Source organism: Meleagris gallopavo, chromosome 3 (assembly GCF_905368555.1).
Source record: "Meleagris gallopavo chromosome 3, MGAL_WU_HG_1.1, whole genome shotgun sequence".
Taxonomy (NCBI): Eukaryota; Metazoa; Chordata; class Aves; order Galliformes; family Phasianidae; genus Meleagris; species Meleagris gallopavo.
Genome location: NC_139406.1, coordinates 43,957,053 through 43,984,003, shown reverse-complemented (window position 1 = coordinate 43,984,003; position 26,951 = coordinate 43,957,053). Strand labels below are relative to the sequence as shown.

At 39.5% G+C, this 26,951-nt stretch overlaps 1 protein-coding gene across 3 annotated transcripts in view; it reads left to right on the top strand.

Moving 5' to 3' along the window:
• The window catches only part of RAB31 (RAB31, member RAS oncogene family), a 58,868-nt gene that overhangs the window by 19,075 nt on the left and 12,842 nt on the right, over positions 1–26,951 (top strand). For all 3 annotated transcript variants that reach the window (XM_085220771.1, XM_085220769.1, XM_085220770.1), the window contains exons 2-6: positions 6,756–6,835; positions 9,716–9,797; positions 20,118–20,189; positions 21,583–21,689; positions 26,023–26,132. In XM_085220771.1, coding sequence (XP_085076897.1) covers positions 6,756–6,835; positions 9,716–9,797; positions 20,118–20,189; positions 21,583–21,689; positions 26,023–26,132 — 451 coding nt within the window. The remainder of the gene's footprint in view (positions 1–6,755; positions 6,836–9,715; positions 9,798–20,117; positions 20,190–21,582; positions 21,690–26,022; positions 26,133–26,951) is intronic.

Sequence of the window (26,951 nt, the reverse complement as noted above, 5' to 3'; positions counted from 1 at the left end):
GGGGTGAGCCCAATGTCTGGCAGGTTCATTCAGTCTGAGGGTGTTTCTAGACTTGGGGCCTGTAAAAGGTATTATTTCTTATAGCAGTGTCTTCAGAAATGTGATACTCAAATTCAGGGAAAGACAAGGGATGTGTTTAAGGTGAGCAGAAGTTTATTGGGTAGGATGATTCATGGATTCATGGAAACTGTGATCAGGAATTGCTTGTGCATAACTCTTCCTTGTATGTTCGTACGGTTGATAAAAATCCAGAACTGGTTTCAGATGCTCCTCAAGCTGCCTGCCACAGCCCTCAAGAGCAGCTGTAACTGGATTAGTAAGACATGGAAAATATTGCAATGCTGCCTGCATCTGATCTTCTGAGTAATGATTGAAATGCTAGTGGCAGGCATAGAGGAATAAAGCAGGCTGCAAACTGGACCAATTTCTATGAATTTTTACCTTGCATTGGAACTTAAAAGACAGCAACATTCTTGTACGTGGCTTTACTCAAACCTTTTGGCTAAGAGCTGGCATCTGTGCAAGCAGCAGAAATGCAGGCTGGGTATCTCATGCCAGGCTTGCACAAGGAGTGATGTTCCATTCAGATACCAGGCTTGACTATAGCTGAGCACACATTTCTGCTTTTGCCCAGCACTGTTTGGGAGTGCAGGCCTAGCGATCTGTTTGATGATAGCTAATAAAATGCCAGCCACCTAGCAGCACTGTGATGTGATTATGCTGCTGTGAATTTTCAAATTCCATCAAAGTCGTGCTGTGGCTAATGGGAATGGGCCAGGGGGATTCAGCTGTAAATCAGAAACTAAATCATGGCCAATTCTGACAGTGGAAAGAACGGCTATTTTAATGTGCAGTGGCTGAACTGCCAAGTCTGAACCAGCTGTGCTGTACAGAGCTACTAGAATGAAAAGCCTCTCTGCATGGTTTTTTTTTTTTTTTCTTTCCCTAAAGCTGAAACCTCATCTTTCTACCTCAGATTTGCCTGACTAGTTGCAGAGATTTTGAGTGCCTTCTTTTGCATTAAAAATATTAATGTATTGATAATAAAGGCCAGTTTTCTCCCTTTTGGCAACTTCATACCAACTCAAATATTCTCATCTGTACATCTTAATTGCTTCAGCAATGGGAGTTCTGCCCTCAGCAAAGCAAAAAGAGCTCTCCTTCCTATCTGTGATGGTGCTGGCAGGCGTCAAGTCAGTGTAACAAAACTTGGGAAATCTTGAGCATAAACCAGCTCCTCTGTTATTTTCCAGTTAGTAACAAACCAGGCAAGAAATTTGTCCATTGGCATGACTATATGACTGGGAGCCAGGAATTGTTCCTTATTTCAATAACAAGGAACAGCCAGCTTCCTCTCTGAGCAAATCCTCTTCTATGAGAGCAGCTCAGCTCTTTGGCTGTACCCTTGTTCTGTATGTTGACCTGACCTTTATTTTTCTTTTCCTGTCTCTCTGTAACTGTAAGGTGACACAGGGCAGCATTATCTCACCAGGAGGTATGCTGACAAGATCCTTGGTGGCTGTATTTGAGTGTGGCTGTTTGTGTTGCATGCAGCTGGAAGTTGGGGTTGGAAGGGACCTCTGGAGATCATCCAGTCCAATTCCTCTAGTTAATTGAGGCCACATCTCAGTAAACCTTAGTTATTACAAAAAAAAAATCCCCACATTTAGAAGAGCAGACACTTTTGTTCTGTTATAACGTACAAATTGAAATACCTTAGTTAAATCCAGGATTTAATCTGAGTTGATGGGAAATCTCCTATCCTTCCAATGGAATCATGTGTTTCATCTGCATTTTGTAGAGATCAGTTGTTCTTTACTTCTCAGTGCAGATTTTTGTGGCACCAGTCACCAGGGTATCTGAACCCTCTTTTTAAAGCTGAAATGGGAAGTTAGTCATGAGATCTGAAATGATCACAAGCCAGATGTTCTGTTCTTTTTTTTCTGCAGAGGGCAGAAGGCAGTTTCTTCAGTATGTTTGTTTTTAGCACGTTGTTTCCTTATGTGAAATACCGTATAGTATTCTTTTGTGCTTTTCCAAAATCCTAGAGTCATAAAAGAATTTTTAAATGGTTAATTTAATTTTACATATATTAAAAAGCCATGTGTGTTAAAATAGCATAGAATGATTCTGCATCGTCTAGAGTAAAATAGCTGTTGCAGCAGTGAGCATAATTATGGGGCTGCAGTTTAGTCATCAGTCACAATATGTGTGGATTTCTTGTGAATTCAACACTTAGTCCATTTCAGATGTAGAAAGAATTTATGTGAAGTTTGCTCAGCACAGTAGGGTTTGACCCATCTGAATCTATTAAAAGCTTTTATGTTCATGCTGAAGAATAAGGTCCTAACTGGGGATGGGTTTACAGAGTGCTGTAGCTCTGTGCCATTTGGAAAAGTGCTTGGAGGACTGAGTCCTACCGTGGTGGGAAGGTATAAATGAGACTTCCAGATTTAAATTAAAGAGCTGATTTTTTCCTCCCAGGATGCACACGCCTGGAACAGTGGACAGAAGATTATACCAATTGCCTATTTGTAATGGGAAAACAGTTTTCTTTTTTAATATATTACTCATATTAAACTTTGTGGTGTTTTTTTAATCTTCCTCTTTTGGCTGGCCCACAGCAGCACAGAAACGAGCATCTCAGTTGTTTGCCTGCAAATGAGTTGTCAGCTTGCTGTAATTCTGCTGGCTTGAAATGCAGCTTTCTCTCCTTTATAGAGATGGGAGCTGAGAGGGTTCTTTGTGAGCAGAGGTGTGGGTGGGAGCTGCTCTGTGCTCTTAAATCCTCGTGTCTGAATCTGTGGGTGAAGGATTTTACGGGAGGAGAGGGTGCATTTTCATGCTTAAGGCACAAAAAAAATCAAAATTTGATCATGCGTGCATTGGTTTCTTGTGTTTATCAGAAACACCTGATACTGCTTGAGATCATAGACTCATAGAATGGTGTGGGTTGGAAGGGACTTTTAAGATCACCTAATTCCAACCCCCTGCTACTATAGGCAGGGACACCTCCCTCTAGACCAGGTTGCTCAAAGCCCCATCCAGCCTGGCCTTGAATGCTTCCAGGGAGGCAACCTGTTCCAGTGTCTCACCACCCTTACAGTAAAGAATTTCTTCCTAATATCTAGTCTAAATCTACTCTCTTCCAGTTTAAAGCCATTTCCCCTCATCCTGTTGCTACGTGAACTTATAAAAAGTCTCTCTAGTTTTCCTGTAGGCTTCCCCCTTCTCTTCTCCAGGCTGAAGAGCCCCAGCTCTCACAGCCTGTCCTCACAGGGGAGGTGCTCCAGCCCTCTGATCATCTTCATGGTCCTCCTCTGGACCTGCTCCAACAGCTCCATGTCCTTCTTGTGTGGGGGGCCCCAGATCTGGATGCAGTACTCCAGGTGGTGGTCTCACAGGAGCAGAGTAGAGGGGCAGAATCACCTCCCTCAACCTGCTGGTCACACTTCTCTTGATGCAATCCGGGATATGATTGGCCTTCTGGGCTGCAAGCACACATTGCCAGCTGATGCTGAGTCTTTCATCAGCGAACACTTCCAAATTCTTCTCCTTAGGGCTGCTCTCAAGCCATTCTCCATATCAATTTTGTATACTGGGGGAGATTCTGAAGTTGTGGCTGCTTCTGGTGAACTAATAGCAGTTTGCCTACTGTGGGCACTACTGTTCCAACTCCTTTCCTTCTTTCCAACCCCTTTTGCTTATCTCAGTGTAGTTTATAACTGAAATTTTGTAAATGCGCTACGAGGCTTGTGAAGAAGAAAGGAAAAACATGAAATTGGTCTTGTGAGTGACTCATCCAATTGTTCTCGCTATGTAAATGACAGTGTGTGCCAACCTTGCTCGCTGCAAATGCATAAAGAATACCCTGATTCAAAGTAATTACTCTAGACATATTCCATACTTGCTATTCCTTCCATGGAGTGATATGCTCTTGATCATGATGTGCACATTATATAGTGCTGAAATCCTTGATTTTCACATGGGTAAGGATTCTTTGGAAGAATTACAGGATCTGTTCTTTAAAGTGCAGCATAATTCTTAAGGATATTTTCTCAGTTTCTGAAGCTTGTCAAATCTGCTTAGCTCATTGCTGCTGCTACCTCTCCCACAGGTCATGTTTTTCTTCCTTGTGCGTTTGATGTTATGTACCAACATGGAGGAGAACGGAAGAATTGGACTAAAGGTTGTAAGAAGCTGGTGAAAAAGAGAACTCTGAGAACTGAAAAAAGTCATCCTCAAGCATGAGTGTTATCAAGACAAGTGGCTTGACAGGTCTGCTATAACCTTTTGAAGAAAAAGGAAGAGGAACAAAGGAAGGATGATTGTTCTCCTTAGTTTTAGAAAAATGCATAAATGTAGGGAAAGACCATGTAGCAAAGGACAGAGCAGGCAGCAGCAGGAGTGCTTTGCATGGCTTTAGTAATGAAGTTTAATTGAACACGTTGATGGGAAGTGAATGTCTTTTCTAATTCTTTGAAGCATTCATGATTTCTTTCACTTTTGTAAGATTTATCTGAAAGGCTGTTGCCTCTTTTCAGTAAAAGGTAAGGACTGGTTAACTGTAGAAGATTACTGTTAAGTTTTCAAGTTCTATGGTGTCCATACACCACAGTTTGCTTTGCTTTGAAGCAGGTTTTGTTTAACAGCTCTGGGCACAGTAATGTGGACTGAAAATTTTCTAACTTAGCTTTCCAATACAGTGATAGAATGGTGCTCATTGTCTGATCATTTTTCTGTTTCATTTTCTTCCCCTCTGTGCTTTGATGACATAGTTGGCCTTTGAGATCTTTGAAGCAATGAAGCAGGGATTGGGAGGCTCATTTCAGCTGAACACCTTCATGCCAAAAATTGGCTGCTCCTGAACAGCGTACACCAGCTTACAGTGTGCTGCAAGTTCATTGGCTTCACTGGACTTATATCAAGAGTAAATGTTGCCCTCTCTGTAGTCAAAGCAACCACAGCAGCAAAGTCTAAGGGTGCCCTTAAGGTATTTGAGGGCTAATGGCATGGCTGGCATGTACTTAAGTTTAGCTGTGAGAGAAACTAAAACTTCTGGAGGTTAGATAACATTAGGACTAAATGGTGGTATGAGTTATGAACGAAAATTGAAGAGTTTGAGGCTTCCAGTAAGCTGAGTTGAGCCTTGATCCACGCTTGTGGATGTTGAGGAGCCCCCCAGAAACCAAGTTCCTCTTGCTCAACGGATGTAACTGCAGTTGCCCTTTTTAGTGACCCAAAGAGGGAGCAGGAAAAAACTCTGTGAAATCAGTTGGGTCACAGGAACCAATATCTGGTTTTGAATGCAGTGGAAAAAACTGTGTCCCTTCCAGAGGGAAACATAATTCCTCACATCCAGTAGGTGGTAGTTCTGGTTTTCTCCACAGCTTTTTAAATGCAAGGTAATAATTACTCTATTCTCAGTTTCAGCACAGAGGATCGTCTTTTTTTGTAATGTGTTGTGCCACCCTGGTGTAGTGGTTATACAGAGATCTCAGCTGGAATCAATAACGAAGGCTAAATTTGGGAAAAGCAACAGGGTGTGTTGCTGCTGTTGATCAAAGACTGCAGGGCTGGCTTTAAACACTTTTACTGGCTTTGATCTATCTTCTTCTATTGATTGAACACAGTAGATAAACAACTGTTTGTGCAGTATGAACATTTATTGTGGCTTTTAAGCTGACTAAGGACAGCCTTGAATTAAATATGAGAGTTGAAATGATGGCTTTCTACTAAGTGTGGTATATAAAGACTATGCTTGCAGCAGCAATACAGTTTCATTTAAACACGGGGGAAGGAAATTAAATGCTGGCACTCTTTTTATGTTTGAGAAGAATATTAAAAAAGATGCAAAATTGATTAACGGAAAGGCCAAGGCTTTTTTCTTTTTAATTGTAGTTATATGCGTAGTCCTGTCTTTTCTTGGCACTTTCTGAGAAACTTGTGTAAATTACTCAAATGTCTTAAAAATGTGGATACAGGTGAGGTTCTGCAGTCAGTTCTAATGATGAGAATAGAAAGCTTTCTACTGACTTCTTAGTGCCTTAGATTGGACCCTGGGCAGTCATTGTTGATGCCTGGGAAAGGGTGGGATTGGTTTCTTGGCATTCCCTTTGTCTGTGAGGAAGTTCTTTGCATTTCTTGGGAGACATGGTGATTCAGCTATGCCTTTTCCTTTATAACTGTGTATAATTTATGTTCTTCTACCGAGGCTTCTTGGGAGAGCAGAGAGAAACTGAAAAATGCTGCTTTTGGGGGGAACTTGTTCACATCTTAAATACCTAAAATACTAATTCTGAGTAATGTCAAGCTTCCTTGATCCCCTTTTCTCCTCTTCTTTTGCCTTTTTACCCCTTGTTTGGGAGGGGTTCTGCATTTGATTCCAGTATTGCACTGCTCTTATTTTTGCTTACTGATTGTGATGGGGCAGTGAGGGTTTTCCTTTAAATGGAAGCACTGGGCTGCATCACAGCATGATGTGTCCTGTTCCAAGGAGTGCTGCTTTATGAGTCTGGTAACACACAGCTGGCACAGAGGGCCCTCTGGGCTCCTGCCTTCTCAAAAACACATGAAGCTTCTTCAAATTGACTACCATGTATGTTTGCTCTTCTTGCCATGAAATCTTCTGCAAAGCCAGTATTGCCAGTGTATGGATAAGTTCATGTTCACAAATTAATATCTGACTGTTTCTTCAAATGAAGTATAGTATCTAGGGTCTCCAGAACTCACTGTATGCTTTTCTTTCTTTTCAGGATACTGGTGTTGGGAAATCAAGCATCGTTTGTCGATTTGTCCAGGACCACTTTGATCACAATATCAGTCCCACTATTGGGTGAGTATTCTGCATATTATTTATATAATTATTTTTATATATTTATATAATTTATATAATATTAATTATATATATATTATTTATTATATATTATTTGTGTATATATATATACACACTAGTTGTCCTCAATTGAACTCCTTTCTTTACTTTCAAGGCTCTGATCACTGTGTATATTTTTGTCTCCACTGTGTGTGCGTGTACTTTTTTTTTTTTTTTTTTTTTTTGCTGCATGGCTGTATGCTCTCTGATGAAGGGGGCTGACAGAGCCGTGCCGTGTTTCTAATGGGATTGATGTCTGTTGATATCACTCTTTCTGGAGCTGCCCAGAACCACTCTTTATTTACCTGTACTGTGCATGGCTGTGGCTTCTTTTGCACAGGGTATGGTACTATGTATGTTACACGTACACACTCTTATATATATATTCATATAAAGGGAGCTCATGTATATATAAGCTGACTGGATAACTGTAGTGCATGTACCACTGTTTCATTTATATGTACCAGAACAAGAAGTAAGTCTGTTTAAGTAAATGCTAGTTCCTTCAGTTTTCACAGAAGATTTGAGGCCAAAGCCCTGATCTTATTTGTGCTTGGGTAAACACAGGAATATTTCAAATTTTCATTAACATGAATAGAAATAGGACCTTGTACTCGTTTTGCTGTAAGTTTCTAGTAAGTCCTCAAAACCTAAGTAATCCTATGAATAGTTTATTACTGTCCTCAATTTACTTAGTTTTTCTTTAACCAGCTTAAGCTCATCTTAGATCTCTTACTCACCCAGTGTCCTTTTCCTTTTTTTCTGTCAAGAGCTTCCGCCATGAGTTGATGCACTGATTGTAGAGCTTTAGGATTAAGATTAAGATCACTTTAGTTCCCACTGGTCAGTAAGGTATCAAATCTGATCCTTGGAGCTTTAAAAAAAAAAAAAGGCAAGCTATGATCTGCACAATGACCAGGACAGCCAACAGCTGAGTGAGAGCAGAAGAGTCACACACAGGAAACTGCTAAATCCCTATGCTGTGTGTGCTGTCAGGCTGCACGTCAAGATTGACACGCGTGTTCCCAGGTGAAGATGTGCTTTCAATTCGGGTAGGGATTTGTCACATTGTCCCTATTTTTGAAGAACACGGGATAAAGCAATTTAAACAGAAGTATAGTTAATTCACCCCTGCTCTTTATAAAAATTGCCAAGCTTCTGCATTTCAGACCATCAGAGACATTAGTCCTCCAGATGATTTTAATTCTGAAAATCTGTTCTTTCAGCATCCTAGGGACAAATCTGCCAAGTCCAGCCTTATCGGGAGAACTTTAAAATTCTGTATCTTTTATAGGGAAAGTTAATATATAATGTTCAGAAAGGAGTAACTTGGGTGAAAAGGCTTAGCTTGTTTATGTGTTAGAGCTGTCTTAAATCTTCTGTGAAGGATTGGTCTTGTTTGTTTAGTGGTGTTTGGAGGGTGGGAAGATTTCTTCAAAATTTTTGCCTTCGAATGCATGAAGGAGTCTCAACTGAATGTTGCATGTTGAAGTTCCAGGGCAATTCTAGACTTTTAAATGTAATAAATACAGGAAAACAGGCAGAGAGGAGAGAAGCAAGGAAGCATGTAATGAATAACATTACCGGTTGAAGGAAACTTATTGGCAGTGAAGGAATTGATGGGAGCTTGAGTAGTTCCTCACTTCATCATCAGTCTTTTTCCCCAAGTAGTTGTTGCTAAGTAAATATCTTCTGCTCAAATTGATTAAAAAATCCCTTTAATTTTCATAGTTGCGATAACAGGAAAAATATTTTTCTAGTTGAGGATTAAAATGTGATTAAAAGACCAGCTTGCATACACTAGGTAGTACTCATCCATGTAGGCCGACTGTGGATAAGCTTTTTGTTATTTTCTCTGAATTAATCAGTGTTTTAAAGTATACAGTGCTTACAATCCGTGATAGCTACTGAGGCTCTGAATTTCCTGTTTTTGGAACTGTAAAATGTTGCTTAATACTTAGAGAAGAAGGATGATATCTGAAAGTGCACATTCTGAAAATAACCAAAGTAAATGCTGCTGCTGTTGTTATTCTTGTTTTCCTTACTTAATATTTCTGTATGAAATGCAGCATTGTTAAATTCAAGGAATTTGCAGGTGGCTGTAGAGGCAAACTCTTGTATATCATTCTCAGAGATGTTTTGTTCAGTCCTATGTGGTTTGATGTACTTTCATGCTTTTCTAATGACAGTGCATTGTATTTAATGCATCTTTAAGAGCTGAGGAAAGATGTTTCCACAGCAGAAATTTTGTTTCCTAAAAGAAGAAAAATCACACTGAAACCACAGGCAAATCATATTTCCTACAAAAAATAAAAAATAGGAAGCAGCTTCAGAGATTTCTCCCTGAAGTGGTGGAAAGCTTTTTTCAATTTGTTACCATGTGTATTTCAGCAGGTGGCTTGTCTGTTCCCTAGTGCTTAAATCACCTGTGCACATGGCTAGCCTTCTAGATTTGACTGAAAGTTTGTGTATTTCTTGCCTGATATGATGCTGACTGCTGTTCTGAGGTCTGTATCACCAAGATGGAGACAGATGGCATCAGGGTTTGAGTGAAAGTGGAAGGAGCTTTTGTGTTCCCATGCCAATGCATGAGCCCTCTGAATTTCAGGGGCATTCTGCTTTTTTAAAAATACAAATAAAGGTATTGTATACATAATCTGGCACAGGGAGCCTTTCACTTCTGTAGATGTTTTATGAAGGTTTTAGAGTTTCCCTGCATGCAGTCTAACAAAGCAGAACTGGCCAAAGTCGGTGGGTTTTTATTTGTTGTCACTTATGTTACAAATTTCTATTGCTTCCTGCTCTTAGCTGTAAATGATATCTGGCTCCTCTTTTTTTCAGAGCATCCTTCATGACTAAAACTGTGCCTTGTGGGAATGAGCTTCATAAATTTCTGATCTGGGATACAGCTGGCCAGGAACGGGTGAGTATCACTCTGCAGCGCATGTTTGTTATCCTGATCTCTTTAATGCATTTGAGCACTTTTTTTTTTTTAATAAAAGTTTTTGTCTTCAGAAGACTTTGCAAGTGCAAAGTTGAATCTTTGCAAGGCTCTGCAATTGCTATTAAGTATGTTCCTATTTCACATCTGGGGAAAGTGCAGAGGCAAACTGACCATACATCAGACCTAAAAGGAAGCCATGGATTTCAGCTCTGGTTTCATGATCAAGCTATGTGGATGTTGCCTGTGTCCATTCACTGATCATTTAGGGCAGCCTTGCTGTGGCTTAGACCATGCCTGAGAACTGGGCAATCCCTCTGTTGTATTCCCAGCTCCTGTGTGGCAGCTTTGATGAATAATGGAAAGTGCTTAGCTGAGCTAGCATGACTCCAAGGCTGTCCTTAGCTGGGCGCTGAACATAGGCACAGGTTGTGTCTGCTAATGTTTTTGAAACTAGCACTGGCATCCTGAATCACATCTTCATTGCATCTTCATTGTTTGTTTATTTGTTGGTCGGGCAAGTGAGTTGCTTAAATTAAATAGCTTTTCCTTTGGCTTTTCAAAAAAGCCCTAATTGAATTCTTGGGCAATCGTTCACATTGATTGTATATATGGCTGTCTGGTCTTTTGTTTCTCTTAATAGGCTTAATGGCAGTGGTATTTAATTAGAGCCTGGCTGTTGAGTTCTCTTAATATATGGCCACATTTGACTTGAGAGATTTGAAAGAAATGGAAAAATATGTATTTTGAAAGATATTTGAAAACATGCTTTAAACTTTCTTATGAAATTACACTATTTCTGTTCTTAGAAAAATGTAGCTATGCTCATGGTAGGGTGAGGTAAAGGGAGATGCTTATACAAACTGCAGTGTCAGTGTGCTGTATCATGCTGTGCTCTCCAAACCCAGCACTTGAATTGCAGACAATAAAGATTCTTGCAACTAAATGCAGGAAATGCTTTTGTTTACAATGTGTAGCATAACATGAAATGTGCCTGGTGAAATCTGTTGACTCTTAGCATTTCGGTATGTTATTTATGATGGGAACAGGGATCAATTAAAACATTAATTAACAGCATCATCTGTTCCCTTGAACCTTGTTTGTTCCATTTCTGTATGGCCTGGAATTGAACTACATATTCCAAGAGCGTGTGTTCAGGTTTTTTTTCCATGGTTTATCTTTGCTTATTCTTTCTTTGTCTTCTCTGCGCTGCCTCACTTTTTTTTTCTTTTTTTTTCTCCCTTGTAGCTCTTTGGCTCATAAATGTAGAATCATAGAATATCCTGACTTGGAAGGGATTCTCAAGATTCATTGAGTCCAATTCCTGGCTCCCCATAGACTGCCCAAAATTAAACACTATGTCTGAAGGCAGTATCCAATGGTCCTTGGATTCTAGCAGCTCAGTGCCACAACCACAGCCCTGGGGTAGCCTGTTCCATGCCCACTGCCTTCCGGTGAAAAAATCTTTTCCTAATCTCCAACCTGACCCTTCCCTAACACAGCTCCATGGCATTTGCTTGGGTCCTGTCACTGTCACCAGTCTCTGCAGGACCCCATTAGTGACTGGCCACCTGCCTGATGCAACTCCGTTCACTCTAACTCTGAGACCAAAACATTAGCCAATTGTTCACTCATCACATTATGTACTTTGTGTAAAACTTGGTTATTGAAATTTAGTTATAAATATTAAGTCTATATGAGAAAGATTAGGACTCTTAAAGTATATAAAGAATATTATTTTTTTTTAAGTAGATGAATAATAATAAGTAGTATTTACAAAACTAATTAATGCATCATTTGAGTCAGGAAATCTGTGACTGATCTCTGACTCTTGGACATGAGATCTATCATTCCCATCCAGTCCCTTATGTTTCCTCTTAATTCTTTTTTCCGAACATCTGCTTTCCTTTCTTTTTTCTAACAATGATGAGCAGTGACAACCAGAAATATATTTAAATATATTACAGATAAGTTATGTTAAGAGTTTTCGTGCGTAATAATGAATAATAACCTCTGTCTTTTTCATTTTCACAATGTATTCCCAAACCCTGGACTGATAAATGATGTTAGGTGTTGAGCACTTGTTACTAAGGCAGTTGAGATTCCCAATTTGCCCATGTTGTCCTGGGTAGTTGTCCTGGAACATCCCCATTTTACAAGTAAACACATAGTGCTTCTCAGTAGCTTATTGATTTTAATTTGAAACTCTCATTGCTTTGTCATCATCATTTTGGTCCTTCTGATCTGCTGTTCAGGAACACATGCCACCTGCCATATCAATTTATACCTAATGATCATCTGAATAACAGCGTTGACCCAAGTTTCCAACCTACGACAGACTGCTGTCTTTCATAATGTGCTAATAAATGTATTCCGAGCGGTGTTTCTGTTTTTGAGACCTGTTGTCCTTCCCTTGTTCTCTGTGGTTTTGTTGAGTGTTTATGTTCCAGTGATAAAGTCTGGGAGTTTCGTCAGTGCTCCTACTGATAACTCTGTTTAGAACTTCCTGCTCTTTGAACATTGCGTCCATTTGGCTTTGTTCTCCAAAGTGCAAGGCCAAGCATAGGACACACGTGTACTTGTTCTGGATATGGGCACACTGTACTTCCCCCAGATGTGCCAGCTGTTGCTGTGTCTGCATGCTTTGCACCTCCTGGCCACCCTCTTGCAGTTGGAAGAACCTGGAAATTCACGTGGCTCTTTCTGAAAAAGTCATGCTGAGGAAGCACAGACAAGAAAAAAGCAAGCTGGAAGTGCTCAGCACCCCCTTGAGGCATTAGATCAACTTTCAGATACCCAGTTGTCACTTGTCGAGCCTTTAGAAGTGTTGGTCCTTATTGATTTTAAAAGCTCATAGTAATACCTGGGTTTATTCAAGTAACTGAATACAGACTGACCAGTCAGAACTTGGTCATGAAGAGCAGGTAACTTTTAATCGGTGTGGATATTGCGTATCTACTTTTATTTCTTTTGTGTCTGGACACTTAGAATCATAAGCAGAGTCAAGAATTGCCATTTTACAGGAGATGTTGAGCAGATACCATTCCTGCACAGTGATGTTAATATAGCAAAAAGTGGGAATCAAAAGAATTTATGTGCTAGTGTTGATGGGAACGAATGCTCGGCACTGTTCCTAGAGGAGAGCTGGGGAGGGCACGTGGCTTTCCTGCAGCATTTTCTGTGGATAATATGAATTGTAGTTGATTGAAAAAAGGAGAGAGCTTTTGCTAATCCTGTTATCTTGTTTTTTCTTTTCCTTTTCATGGGTAAGCAGAGCCTTAAACAGTCAGCACGCTTAACAAAATCCCTCAGCCTGTCTGTTTCTAAATGCTGGTCTCTGCAGACCCAGTTGAATGCTGTTGCTATGTTTTCAAATGAACTCACTTACTCTGCAGACTGTCACCTTCCCTCTGCCTTTCTGTTCTTCAGATGTCATTTTTTCCCCCATCTTTTCCCTATCAGATTTAAATTGTTGATGTGGACTTCAGGAATTAAATTCATGACAATTACATTATTGTTAGCAAAGACTCCCTTCCTTAAGAAGGAACTCTTCACAAGTTAGCTAATGATGTTTTATTAGCATATATTTTAGTTCATGATGCCCTAAGTAGCTTCTAATTACAATGCTTTGTCTGAATACTTTGGGTGGCTGCCAGCTTTCCATTTTGCTAGCTGAGGAATACTATAGCAAATAGTTAGGGAGCCTGAGGGCTATGTTTCTAGGGCAGGAAAATTTCTCTCTGTCCTTTTCAGATTTACTGTTTTTTTTTGTTGTTTTTTTTTTTTTTTTTAAAATTGCTCAGTTTCCAGGCAAGGACTGGCAAAGATATCTGTAGCAATTCATAACACTCTCTTTTGTGAGTGACAGTAGTTGCTCTGATGATTTGAAGGCAGTGTCACAAGGTAAAATATATATGTGTTCCTTGATAGGAGAGCTGCTTTATCTCATAGCTGGAAATTAGATGTTGGAGCTAAACTGTGGTAGTGGATTTCTGCTCTTTAAAGAAAAGGGGAGGCAGGGTACCTTGCTGTTGGTACCACAAAATTATGACAAATTGGTTCATCTGTGACATCCTGCTGCATCCTAGGAGGACTTCTCTCCAGTAACAAAACCCTGGAGCTCAGTGTGTTGCTGGAGCTGGCCATGCTGTGTGGACACGATCTCAGATGGGGACAGGTCAGCAGTTATTAGCACCATGTGTCTTACCAACCCAACGCCAAGCTTCTGGATGTTTCCACTGAAACCAAACTATTCTGAGAGGAGGTTACAGCATGTGTCAGTGCTTTCAATTACTTCTGCAGTGAAGGCATCACCTGAATTCTATTCTACAGCTTTATACTGTGAGGTACTCTGTAGTGTGGAGATGATTTCCTACACATGGTGTGAGGTCATCCCTATGGTAAGCAACTGCCAGAGTGCTGCAAAGTTCAAAAGGTGATTTGGCAGTGCATGCTTGTAAGAGCACAAATGGCACTGGAATGAGTGAGCAAATATGTTCATCCTAAAAAAGATAAAATTAATATAAAGCAAGGTTAAGTTAGTGCATGCAGATGTATTTCTTAAGCTTCAACAATCTTGCATGTGTAGTCTGAGCACAAGCCGTGGTTTCGGTGTGGTATCTTTGTAACACTGTGCTTGATGACTGTGAACTTCTGAAGAGCTCAGCACAGCTCATTTCTCCGATGTGCTGTGATTTTTTTTTTTTTTTTTTTCCTCTCTTGAAATGTCTTTAAAAAAATTATCCTAAAATGTTGGCGTTTTTCCCTCCTCACTTTTGGAGTTCTTAGATATCTGAGAAAAAAGCTCCTCCTTTTTTACTAAATCGTCATCAGTTTAACTAGCAAAAAGACAAGGAGCTCAGAGGCAGACATATCTTATGTGTCTTACTGAGCTTGCAGATCCTGAGATTTCTTGTATATCCTTACAGGGATAGCATCTAACTGATGTATTTTTTTTTTCCCTTTTTCTAGCCTTTGTGAAACGATGTGAGAAAACCTGTACATTTTTAAGCTTTCTTCTCAGTCTTGAATCATGGCAGCAAAACCTACTCAAGGTTATAAAATGCCAAGTCATATCTGATAGTGGCATTCATGCATAACATTTTTCCATTCACTCTTTGCCAGCTGAGAATGTCAGGAATTTTTTATCCCTCCCTTTGCTGCTGCTTGTGCGAGAAGCTTATGTTTCAGGATAATTTGTTTGACACTTATGGTTCATTGCCTTTGCTTTGCTCCATACCTGGGATTTTCTGCTTCTTGGCAGATACTGCCTTGAAGATGATTTTAAAAAAAAAAAAAAAAAAAGTATTTGTAGTATTTAATGCCTATAGATGTGTGCTGTTAATGGTGCACAGGCTGCTGCAATGGGCTTGTGCAATGTGCATTGAGAGCAGCCAGGGAAACGGGATCCTGGCCACTCAGCTGCATGTATGTAATTAAATCAAAGAGCAGCTTCTCAAAAATGGGAATGAAATCTAGTCAAACGATTGTAGCAGTTTTGTGCTGATACCTACCTACAGATGCTTGAAAAGAGCATGTGGGAAATGCAGTCTAAATTCAGCCCTTAATGTGAGGTGTGCAGTACCTGTAGTGCACTGGTTCTGCTTGTGCTGTACATCCTTACCCTTATGGCTATGCAGAAGGGCAAAATTGTAATCCTTTTACAGCAAGAGCGAGTGATTCTATTTACAGACCAGGATGCAATCCAGAGGAGAGGCTGAGTATTTTCTGTTTCTTGTTTTTCTGTTTTTTTATTTGTGGAGTTTGGAGGAGGCAGCCTGGTGTGGCAATGAGCCAGCGCTGGGGTGTAGTGCTCCAGGATGCAAAGAGCTGCAGATGTGAATTATTGCTCTTTGGTGTTCCTGGCAGACTGAGTGAAGCCAAGCTGTCTTCAGCAGGATTTGTCAGCCTTGTTATAAATAGGCAGGAACAGTAGTGTTTTTTTTCTCTTTTTTTTCTTTTTCCCTATATTCATTTGGCCTCTCTTTCTTTCTAAACCAATGTTACACAAGACATGGTTAAGAGACTTTCACTGCCAGAGCTTGGGTGTGATTTATGTTATGCTCCCTTTGTAATTTTTCTTCTAAGTATTCCAATGTAGATACTTTGTGGGTTTTTCTTCTTCCCCATTCTGTGCACTTAGTACAACAGAAATGTAAAAAGCATTTCCTAAAACCAAATATACCCTCCTCCACAATGAGATACACAGGAAATACAAAGAAGAAGGGCTTTCATGGAAAAAGTCGCTGAGCTTTTAACTAGGTGATGAATTCCTTAATACCTTATTGCTTCCATTTTCTGCCCTTTGCAAATACTTCGGTGAGACGGCCGGATCTAGGGTTGCAAAATCTCCCCAAACTCCTGGAATTTGGTTATGCAGAACTTCCATTTGCATCGCTTAAGACTGAATTCATGGTGCAGGGCTACGTGGTGCTCTCTCTATTCAGATTCTGAGAGAAAAAGGGGGCCTGATTTTGGAGGAAATTTTGTAACACGTGCTTAGCCTCATAGCTTCTTTCTTACAGAGGGAAGGTAGTGAACCACAAGTGGAAAGGGAGAGCATTGATAGAGAACAGTGTGAATGCAAAGGCGCTCTGATACTAGCTGAGCTTCTCGTTAATATTTCTGTGACTCTTTCTAAGGGGAAGAGTCATAAAGATTGTCCAAAAAACTACTCAAGTTATGAATTTTGTTCTTTGGTATGTATATGGTAAAATAGGTTCCTTGCTTATATTTTGAATGGCCCATTTATCCTGGTTATAGCTGTTGAATTGGAACATGCCCCTACAATATGACTGTTTTATTGGCAACATCAGTGACCTCACCATCACAAGTTGTTACCAAACCCTACAAGAGTTTTTCAAGCTACTCTGTGACTGATCGGTATTTCCTGTGTGCTACCTTGACACTCTGGTGCAAATTGGCAACTTTCTTGTGGTTGCTAAATGAGAGGTACAGGACTTCTAAATTTCCCTGTTGGATGAGCTACTAAGGATGGTTTGGTCATCGTAAAGACGGGAGGTATTCCAAGTGCCCAAAAGGGATGCTGGCATTCGACTCTGCCTTCCTTGCATACCATCTTTGGACCAAAAGAGCCTGATTTAAAGGACTGGCAAAGCAAAATACTGCTCAGAATTGATCTTTCAGGTAAAGGGAAGTGTTGATGCTTGAATTCTTGAATTTTAGTCATTCGAGCTAGGTATTCAGAATTTGAGTAGTTGCAGCCCTCAGCTTTCAGATAGCTCTTCTTGAGAAGCAGAGTTGTTCTTGTTCCAAATCCTGAACTGCTCCTGTTTCTCTTAATTTTCTTGGGAATTTCTGGATACAGAAATATCGAGCTATAAAACCAAGGTTATAGACATTGTAATTTTCTAATACGAAAGCTGATCTCATGAGATTTAATTTTGTGGGCTGCTTTTTTGCGTGACACTTGTTTTGGTGCTTCTGTCCCACATTTGGTCCTTGGCAGGTAAGAAATGTGCACGTTAGTATTTTGTATCTTTTTAATTAATTTTGTGTGACTTTTTTTTTTTTTTCTTCAGGTAATTAGGCCAGAAAAATGTTCAAGACGACTTTGCTTTTGGGCAGTGAAACTAAAAAAAGAAAGGGTGACAGGGAAGCATTCAGTGAGCCTAGTTATTTGCTTCATATTTTTACTGCTTTGTTTGTAACCTTTGAAAATCCATGCTGATAAAACACGTTTGTTAAGAGAGTTTTATATTAGTTGATCAAAATGATCCCCAGTTACAAATTTTTCAGTGTCTGTTGATTTATTCAGTGCTGCAAATATAATTTTTCTTTTATTGAGAACACAGTGATTTGTTATGACTGGAACACAATATATCATGATACTTGTTATTAGACTCTATGAAAGTAATCACAAAGAGGATATAATTTTTGTTTTATTTTGTAGGTAATCTGTACTGTAATAACTGATGCTAGCTGTGTCTAGTGCACCTTGTTGGTTTTTTTTCCTCACAGACTTCAAGAAATTGCATTAAGGTGCATTGAAATACCATTTTTGATCACTTTTTCCAGTGTAAAATACGAGATGCTGAGTGTCAACTTTACCCAAATAGGAATATGAACTTTTATCCTGGATGAAATCAGTAATAACATTTAAAAAAACAAAAACAAAACTGTCCAAATATGGATGATGTATTTTCTCTTCTTAAAATACCTTATAGCTAGAATGTTAATGTAAACTAATGAAAGTGGAAATAACTGTCCTGCTGACTGAGCAAGTAAATAGATTTTCAGCTTTGTAGGGCAGGGAAGTCACACTTTCTTTACCAACAACTCTACTGAACTTCAGGGCCTTTCATAGGCAGTTGCCTTTCTGAACTCTCATGCTGTTGTCTTGCCCACCCTCTTTGCAAGCTTGTAAGGAGCTGGAATATCTGAACAGATTACTTTGTCTTAAACAGCAGAGGAACTGCATTCCTTCTGTGTTCTGCACCTCTGCGTGCCAGGTTCTGTTTCTTGACACAAGGAAGGGCTCAGCTGACTTAATCTGGTCTTGCTGCTACTGGAATGCAACACGCTGTTAAGTGATTAATTAATCTCCCAAAAGGTTTCAAAAGAGATTTTTCTTGTTTTGGTTTTTACCTTCTCGTTATATTAGGGACGTGGGTTAGTGGGCATGGTGGTGGTGGGTCAGTAGTTGGACTAAATTATTTTAGTGGTCTTTTCCAAACTTCATATGATTCTGTGATTATAGGAGGAAGAGTGAGTCTGATTGTGGAAATAGATTGTACCCACAGGGAGCACAAAGCAGTTTTGCAAGCAAAGAACTACTTGAGTGTGACCTAAACCAGTGTCAATTTGTCTTCTAGTGCTCCTGTCCTTCATCCTTTTTCTCTGCCACGCTTTTCTGCCCCTTCCTTTTGGCTTAGCCTGGGGTTTACTTATTTACTACTGCATTAAGTTTGTAAAGAGTGATGCTACAATCTAAGATGGGCAGATGGGCATCTACCCAACTCCCTCAGGATCTTTGCTGATCCCTTTCCTTTATACCTGGCTTCTTGATGGATTCCTCTCTTCTTTTCTCAGCCCCCTTTCCTGCTCTTTTCTCGTATTAATGAATGATTCCACCTGCATTGCTCCCCAATGCATTTCAGCCCTTGGCCATCTGTCACACTCACTGTTCTCACGTGCTTTCTCTTGGTAAGGGAAGGCACTGACCTTGGGCTGGGATTGTGGTCTGTGAACAGCTTACACACTGGCGAGTGGCCTGGTCTCGGATTCTTACAAATAACTTGCTGCTTCTGTTGTGTGTGAAACAGCATGAAACATGGAGCTTGTGTTCCTTGGCTGTGTAGGTCAAAGTGCTCAGCCTGGAGCTACAGTTTTAAGAGGTTTGTGGCAGATGGATCTGTGCAAAGGCACTGGAAGACATACCTTGCCCTAATAACACAGCTGATTTAGGAGCTGGCCTGAGTTACTGGCTGCAGTTTTGTATGCAGCTCCTACAGATCCCTTTCTTTGCACACACAAGTCTACAGTATAGCTCTGTGACCTAAGTGTGTTTTCTGAGATGGCTTATTTTTGCTTTACTTAAGAATAGCTTTAGGTGAATCAGCAGTAAAACTTCTTGACGTCCTTTCTCTGTGTAATTATGAGTTGGAATTCTATATCAGCTGCTTAGTCATGGTCAATTATGAAAATTACACTGTTCATTGGCAAGCTGTTGTTACAGTAATATTTATTGCTTTTTTTTTTTTTTTTTTGAAAGGATGTCTGACTTGAAACAAAAAGCTAAGGAGTAACACCAGCTTCAAATGGCAAGAACCATGTTTTTTTGCACTGCTGTAGGATAACTAAGCGTGGCTGGTGCTTATGGTTTTCTAACAAGTCATTTATCTGATTTTTGCAGCGTTATTGTAAACCTCAACCCTATACTGAATTCAGCCTGTTAAAAATTGAGAGCAAAACATTGGGCCTTGCCAGCATATGGGATATGTGTACTGTCAGGTGAGGCCTGCAAAAGTAGGGGATCTTCGTGTCAAAACTTCTCCTCAGTCTGTGCACTGTGATGGAAAAGATGCATAGAGCCTATAGTGCTGTTCACATAAATCCAGCAGGATGAGGAGCGTCAGGAGAAAAAGGAGGACTGACTCATTAATTCAGTGGGATTTAAGGAAAATTAGAGACTGGCAACCGCTACAGAGAACTGTAGTGGGTGAAAGTCTGTAGTCCAGCCATTACATATTTTTGTGATTTGACAAAGTGTGATAATTCTGATTTATTCATGGTGTTTTATTCTTTTTTTCTTTTTTTTGGGGGGGGGGGATGTTTTAACAGTTTCATTCCTTGGCTCCGATGTACTACAGAGGTTCAGCAGCAGCTGTGATAGTTTATGATATCACCAAACAGGTAAGACTTCTGACACAATTCTTGCCTCTGGTAACTTCTCTACTTGGGCAGCTCAAGTTTGGGATGAAACTCACGACCTGAGAAGTAGTTATATGTTAATGCCAGCAGGGTTCATATGCTTCTGCAGTTTGTGCAGATCTGGATGGAGGTGTCCACCTGCCTGAGGAAATAAATATCAACTTCTGCTGTGATGTTTAGACTTTGTCCAGATGAAAGTTTGGAGGCTGCATGTTGGAGGAGTTTTATTTCCCTGTCTGCTTAGACAGGGAAATATGCTGTGATACTATTCCCTCCCATCACCTGTGGCTGAGAATGGTAGCTACTTTAACACAGTGGCACTTCTCCCCTTTGCTAATTTGCCAAGAAAAGATGAAAAATGAATTAAGCTTGACTGATGCTTATTTGTAACTTATGTCTGATGGTTGATCTTGCAGTGTGTTATAAGGATAGAGCTTAGTTTTATCAGCCTTTTTCCAAACATATGTGGAACAGCTGACAAATTGAAGAGGGAAAAATAGAAGTGCAAAGAGGATCTGTATTTCACTTCTTGATGCTCAGTATTCTGAGAATACAGATGTTTTTTCCCAAATGACTGACGGTTCTCTCCCTGCAGAGATGTTGATACAGCCTCACTGGTTTAGAGAGAACTTATATGTGCACATCTATTGGGAGGAAATGGTTTTTAATATACCTAGAATCTCTGTTTGAATTTCAGTAATAATTTTAACCATGCATTAAAACCAATATCTCTAGGAACAAAAGTGATTTTAATGCTATTAGTTCACTAGGGTGCTGAAATTGGAAAATGTGCTAGTAAGAGAGTAGGTGGAATCAGAAAGTGATTTTTGTACTTGGAGGGGGGAAAAAAACAAACAGCTAAGTTGTCACCTGTCTCTTAGGATTACAAATGAGTAAATTGGGGTTTACCAGGTATGAATTTGGAAATGTAGAGGTGTGGGTGGGTGAAGGGCAGAAAGGGGTTTCTGAAAGCTTTCCTAGACAGTACTGTACACATGACAGTGATTGAGACAAGCCAAGGCAGAAGTTGAAATGAGACAAATGAAGCTTACATTAAAAATGGAGGAAATCAAATGATAAACTTAAAAGAAGAGCTGTGGCAGTTTCTTCATCAATGGTAATTAAGAAAAACATTCAGTACTACTTGGGGATGGGAAGGAGAAAAAGAACAAATTCAAGATAGAATTAATTTGGGGCAATCTTATGAGTTGAAGTTTGAAAAGCAGACTATCTAGATCCAGCAGTCGTCTTTTGGCCTTATGATGTATGAAACTATTATTTCACTAATACTGCCAAAGCTGTATTCCTCTGAATTGAGAAAGAGATTAGTAAATACCTAAATGGCAACTAGGCTTTTATCATTTCTTTGCCTTAGGATTCATTTCATACTTTGAAGAAATGGGTGAAAGAGCTAAAAGAACATGGTCCAGAAAACATTGTAATGGCCATCGCTGGAAATAAATGTGATCTTTCTGATATCAGGTAATGCATCCATTTTTGCTCTTGTTTTGATTGTGGTGGTTTTGATTGCAGTTTCTTCCTTCAGGTAACCAGCTTGCTTTGTTGTACGGTAGTGTATCGTCTTGGTCAACTGTATCAAGTCTTTTCCTGAAAACACTAGTGTTCCTGCTAATGTGCAACCTCACCAGAAGCAGCTTGACATGAATTATGCACTTTTAACTCCTTCTTTACTGTCCTTCTTCTATATTTGTGGAATATACACTCTCTAGCTGCTGAATCATTGAAGTGAAAAATATTAAGGATAATAAGTTTGGAGATCATCACAAATGGCATTAATTGCAAATGCATCCACAGCTACCCAGTCCCTCCCTTTTGGTAGCAATTGCCATGACAGTAAGCTTTAAAATACATTCCCCTCCAAACAGGACAATGTGGGAACATGAAGAAAAACTTGCATTGCAGAAATGTTGTGAGAGTACTGTGGTTCCTCATGGAATGACTATGATTCTATTTTTTTTTTTTTTTTTCCCCACCAAGTTTTTTTCAACTGATCACTTTATTTGTGGCCTGTTTGGCACTAAGCTCTTCCATGTGCAAAATGTCTTGGTGCTTGCAGGGTGCTTGTTGTCCTCAATGTACTAATGGTTCTTATTCATTTTGTTGATTCTCCCTGCCATAATCATGAAAAATTTTGAGTATTTTTTTCATTTCTGTTATTTTCCTCTGCATCACCTGTCTTTTTCTCTTTCAAAAATTCATCCAGTGATGCCCATTTAAAAAGATTTTTGATGGACAGGGAGCAGAGTATCATATATTGTACATTTTCAGTTTTTTCCAGAACTCTGATATCTGCAGTACATGCAACTTTATCTGTTCTCTGGCTGCTTTGTCTTAAAAGTGACTTCAATAAAAATGTCTATAGGTGAAATGTGTCACCAATTTATCATGTTGTATTTCTGCTCATTAGAGATAAGTCTTTGGGCACAGAATTTAAAAATGATTGTAGCACACAAATGTTTGCATGCATTTTTACATCTTTATTTGGCTTCATGGAACTTCTGGCAGATGTTTTGTTGGGAATTAAAGAAACAGCTGCTTTATGAACAAGTACAAATAGAAACAAAAGAGGACTGGCTGACCAGATTCCAGCTCATTTTTTTCTGCCATCTCTATGACTGTGGGAGACAGTATAAAGAGGGATGAATGGGAACAATAAGAAATGATTCTTTTCCTTTGGCAGAAGACTGGCACTGTTTCTCATAATTATTGACCATGTTACTCTCCTCATTTAGAGCCTAAAAACTGTGTGATCTGCCAGATGGATTTGGGTCATTCAGGAGTCGTGCTGCTTTTCTCAGTGTTGTTAATAGGTTATCAGCAGTTCTTGGCATGCTACTAAAGTAAATGTCTTCTCCCCACACTGAAGGATTTTCTATTGCTTGACAAACAGTTTTATTAGTATAAATGTCTATCTTTGTTGTAATTACTGTTAAGTATTGTACTGTTCAGTATTTAGTATGCTTTTAAGTAATAGTAATCTTGATGGATCATGGAAAAAGTTTCAAAGATTAGAGCTGAGAACTGAATGAAATATTGCAAGAGTTGAAAATATCTTTTGAGCATTACAGAAATCAGTAGTTGTAACAATAGTGTTTACTTCTATAACAATATGATGCATCTTCCTAACAAATCACGCTCACGGGAAACTTCTGGGTCCTTACTTAGGGAATTCAGCTGAATATCCTGCTTTGGTCTTCACTCTCCCCATCTGGAATATGTTTTTAATTCAGTAGCTATTTAGGATATCTCAATGAGAATTGAATCAACAGTATGTGTTGGAGAGAGGATGAAGTAAAATAATTGAGATCTTTTGTGCGTTTTGTTTTGGATGAAGTAGAATCTCAGCCTTATTGACATCCAGGCTGTGATAACTCTGCTTGTTATATGTAGCAGTTCCATCATGGGTGGCATGTTTAATGCCCATGTCCTTGGAAGTTTAAAGACTTGCTTTAGAAATGTTATCATAGAATCATAGAAACACCAAGGTTGGAAAAGACTTATGAGATCATCCAGTCCAACCATCCACCTATCACCAACAGCTCTCACTAAACCATGTCCCTCAACAAAATGTCCAGACGTTCCTTGAACACCGCCAGGGTTCCACCACCTCCCTGGGCAGCCCATTCCAGTACCTGACCACTCTTTTGGGAAAGTAGTATTTCCTAACATCCTGCAGATGTTAGGAAATACTGACAGGGCTGACGAGCCTTGAAGAAAGGGCTAACAAGTTTTGAGGCACTGCCTTGCTGCTGTTTTAATTTTTCCTGGAATTCTTAAGTTTGCTTTCTTGCCCAAATCACAGGACTGTTATATGACTCTACACTCTGAAATTCTGCCTTCAGTGTGGTTAAGTCCCTTTGTGTGTGTGTGTGTGTGTGTGTGTGTGTGTGTGTGTGTGTGTTTCCATGGCCATCCACAGGTGTAGTACTTTTCATGGTGCCATTTCAGAATTAGTGAGGGGAATGCTGCCTTCTCCGTGCCTTCTCCATGCCAGTGAGTCATGGAAATAAGCTCTGGATCCAAATATTGTTATTGAAGTTTAATTTTTTTGAAACCACTTGTAATAAATCAGGCAATTATTCTGCCTCACTGTCTTTCCCATGAGAAGCAGACCTGAATTATTTAAAATAATATACCTCTGTAAACTAAGAAATTACATTGCTGCATTCCCATGTAGGTACCTTCTGTTAAGGACTGAGGCACTCCTAGGAATAATTTGCACTAGGAGTCTCTGGATTAATGCACTGCTGTGGTGTGGTGAAAAGCAAACACTGGGTATGCAGCAGGCAACAGTAAAAGCCACACAAAGCACACATCATTTGACGTATGGAACAACTGGAAGAAAAATAATACTGGCAGCCTGGTGTTTCAGCGTGCATTCATGTGTCAGCATTCACTTTCTGAGCTGTTGCTCAAAGACAGGAACAGCAGTGGTTGCGGACAATAAAGGACGCAATAAGAATCAGCTTTGCCAGCTGGCTCAAGCAGCTACAGCGTCAGTATGGAGTTTGCTGTGTGTCTGAAGCAGAGACATCTTGTGTGTTGTAAACTGAATTTACCAACTCTTCACGTATGAAGTGGTGGCTGCAAAATAAGGACATCTCACCAGTGATTTGAGAATGGTGCCATTTTTGTGACATGGCACAGATTGGTTTCTTTCCATCAGTGTACTGTATTCTTAAGTAGTTCTTGACAATGCATCTGAAATCAATGGCTTTCATATTTCTTTCAGAATCCATATTACTTTCTTATGCATTTCAGGCATTTAGACCTATGATGCTAATATTGTTTTCTTTCACAGCAGCCGTACAGTATATTGTCTGAATGCTTGGTGAGGGCAGTGCTGCTTGCTGCTTGGTCCATCAGAGTTGTAGGTCTTTCTCTAGTGTTCTGTACTTATCAAGGTCAAGTTTAAAGGACAAACAAGTGTGATTGCCATTCAAGTTAACCCACTTTTTTTCAGGCATGAATTCAACAGTAGGTCAGAGAACTCGGTCATTGGTGGAATTCTGATGTTTTAAGTTTGATTAACTGACAAAACAAGAAAAAGATGACACTTCCTTGGCAGGAAAAAAGAACATAGTAATGCTTTTCTGACTAGGGTGTGTTTTGAGATTTCAGTGCTTCACTACAGGAACCTTCAAACTTATTTAACGTATGGATTGTAGTGGATTGACAGCATTCAGCTGTAACACTTTTTAAGTGTGTTTCTGCTTGGAAATGTTCAGGTAGGCAGGCATCTGTAACAACCTGAGATGTGAATCATAATCATGTCAAATATGTTTGAGAAATTAAAAAGAGCATGAAAGTGAAGCTATTTTGGGAGATGATGGGGAAATAACTGTGCCTGGAGATATTTGGTGCACTTTTAACCCACAATACTGATGTGATAATCTTGTTTGTAAGAACTCACTGCTATGAGTTCTTGAAAGGAATTGAGTACATGATCAAAATAGTTAATTTGAACAAAAATTTGAACAAGGAGATGATTACCTTCCTAAGATTACTACATGACACACTCAGGAAAAAAAACAACCAGGGCTCTTTCATACAAATTATTTTGTAAAGTCTGTAAAGGCCTTTCATACCTTGGATCTAGCTATCTTGATTTATTTAGTTGTTACCAATGTGGGCCAAGGTGAAAGCAGAAATTGTTTATTGACATGTTCTATTCATTCTGAGATAAATATTTGAGCAAATACAACTTGGAAACTAATATGATTTTTTTTAATTAATTTTGTTTTATAAATTGCTTTTGTCTTTTTTTTTTTTTTTTTTTTTTTTTTTTTTTTAGAGAGGTACCTATGAAGGATGCCAAAGAATATGCAGAATCTATAGGTGCAATTGTTGTTGAAACCAGTGCAAAGAATGCTGTTAACATTGAAGAACTCTTTCAAGGAATAAGTAAGTAAATTAACATGCAAACAAAATGTAAATATTAATTTATTTTTAGCAGTAATTGTTTAGAAGGCTTCTGAAAATAGTCATCTGTTTTGGTTCTAAAGATTATTTGCCATGGACATCAAGAACTACACTGGGCCAGTAGTGTGACTGCTGTTTATACGAATGTAAACTAAGAGTAACTTCGAAAATTTTAGAGCAAAATATAGTACATATAGTAGATACAGGGTAAGCCTCTTCCTTTTTAAGTCTGTGTCTAAATCCTGAACTGGGGTCATATCTTCTGTTTCAGACCAAGTCTGCTGTGGAGGAGATACTGTTGATCTTATCATCATGTTGATAAAAGCTTAAGCGTTAAAAAATGTGCCTGGAAGGCTACGATAAGTAGAAAGTAGTCATTGCAGTGGAATCCATTTAGAAATGGTATTTTTCTCTCCAGATCTTTTAAACAAGATGAGACTGACATTTCTTACAGGCTTCAGAAAACGTCTTGTTAAGTTGTTCTAGGTATTCCACTTTTGATCTCTGGCTGGAATTGGGGGAGAATCACAGGACCTTGTGGGTTGGAAGGGACCTTGGAAGACCTTCAGTCCATCATCTTGCTCAGAGCAGGCCTGCTAATGAATTCAGTACCAGGTTGCTAGGATCTTTTTTCAGCTAGGCCCAAGAATAGAGGTTCCAAAGCCTCTCCAGGCAGCTGAGTACTTAAATAGTCTTCCCAGTGGCATGCCGCCTTCTCCCCTCTCAATTCCATATCAAGTCAGAACCTTCCCTGGTTCAATTCATGGCTACTGCCACACCAGTCTGTCAACATTTCTTTTG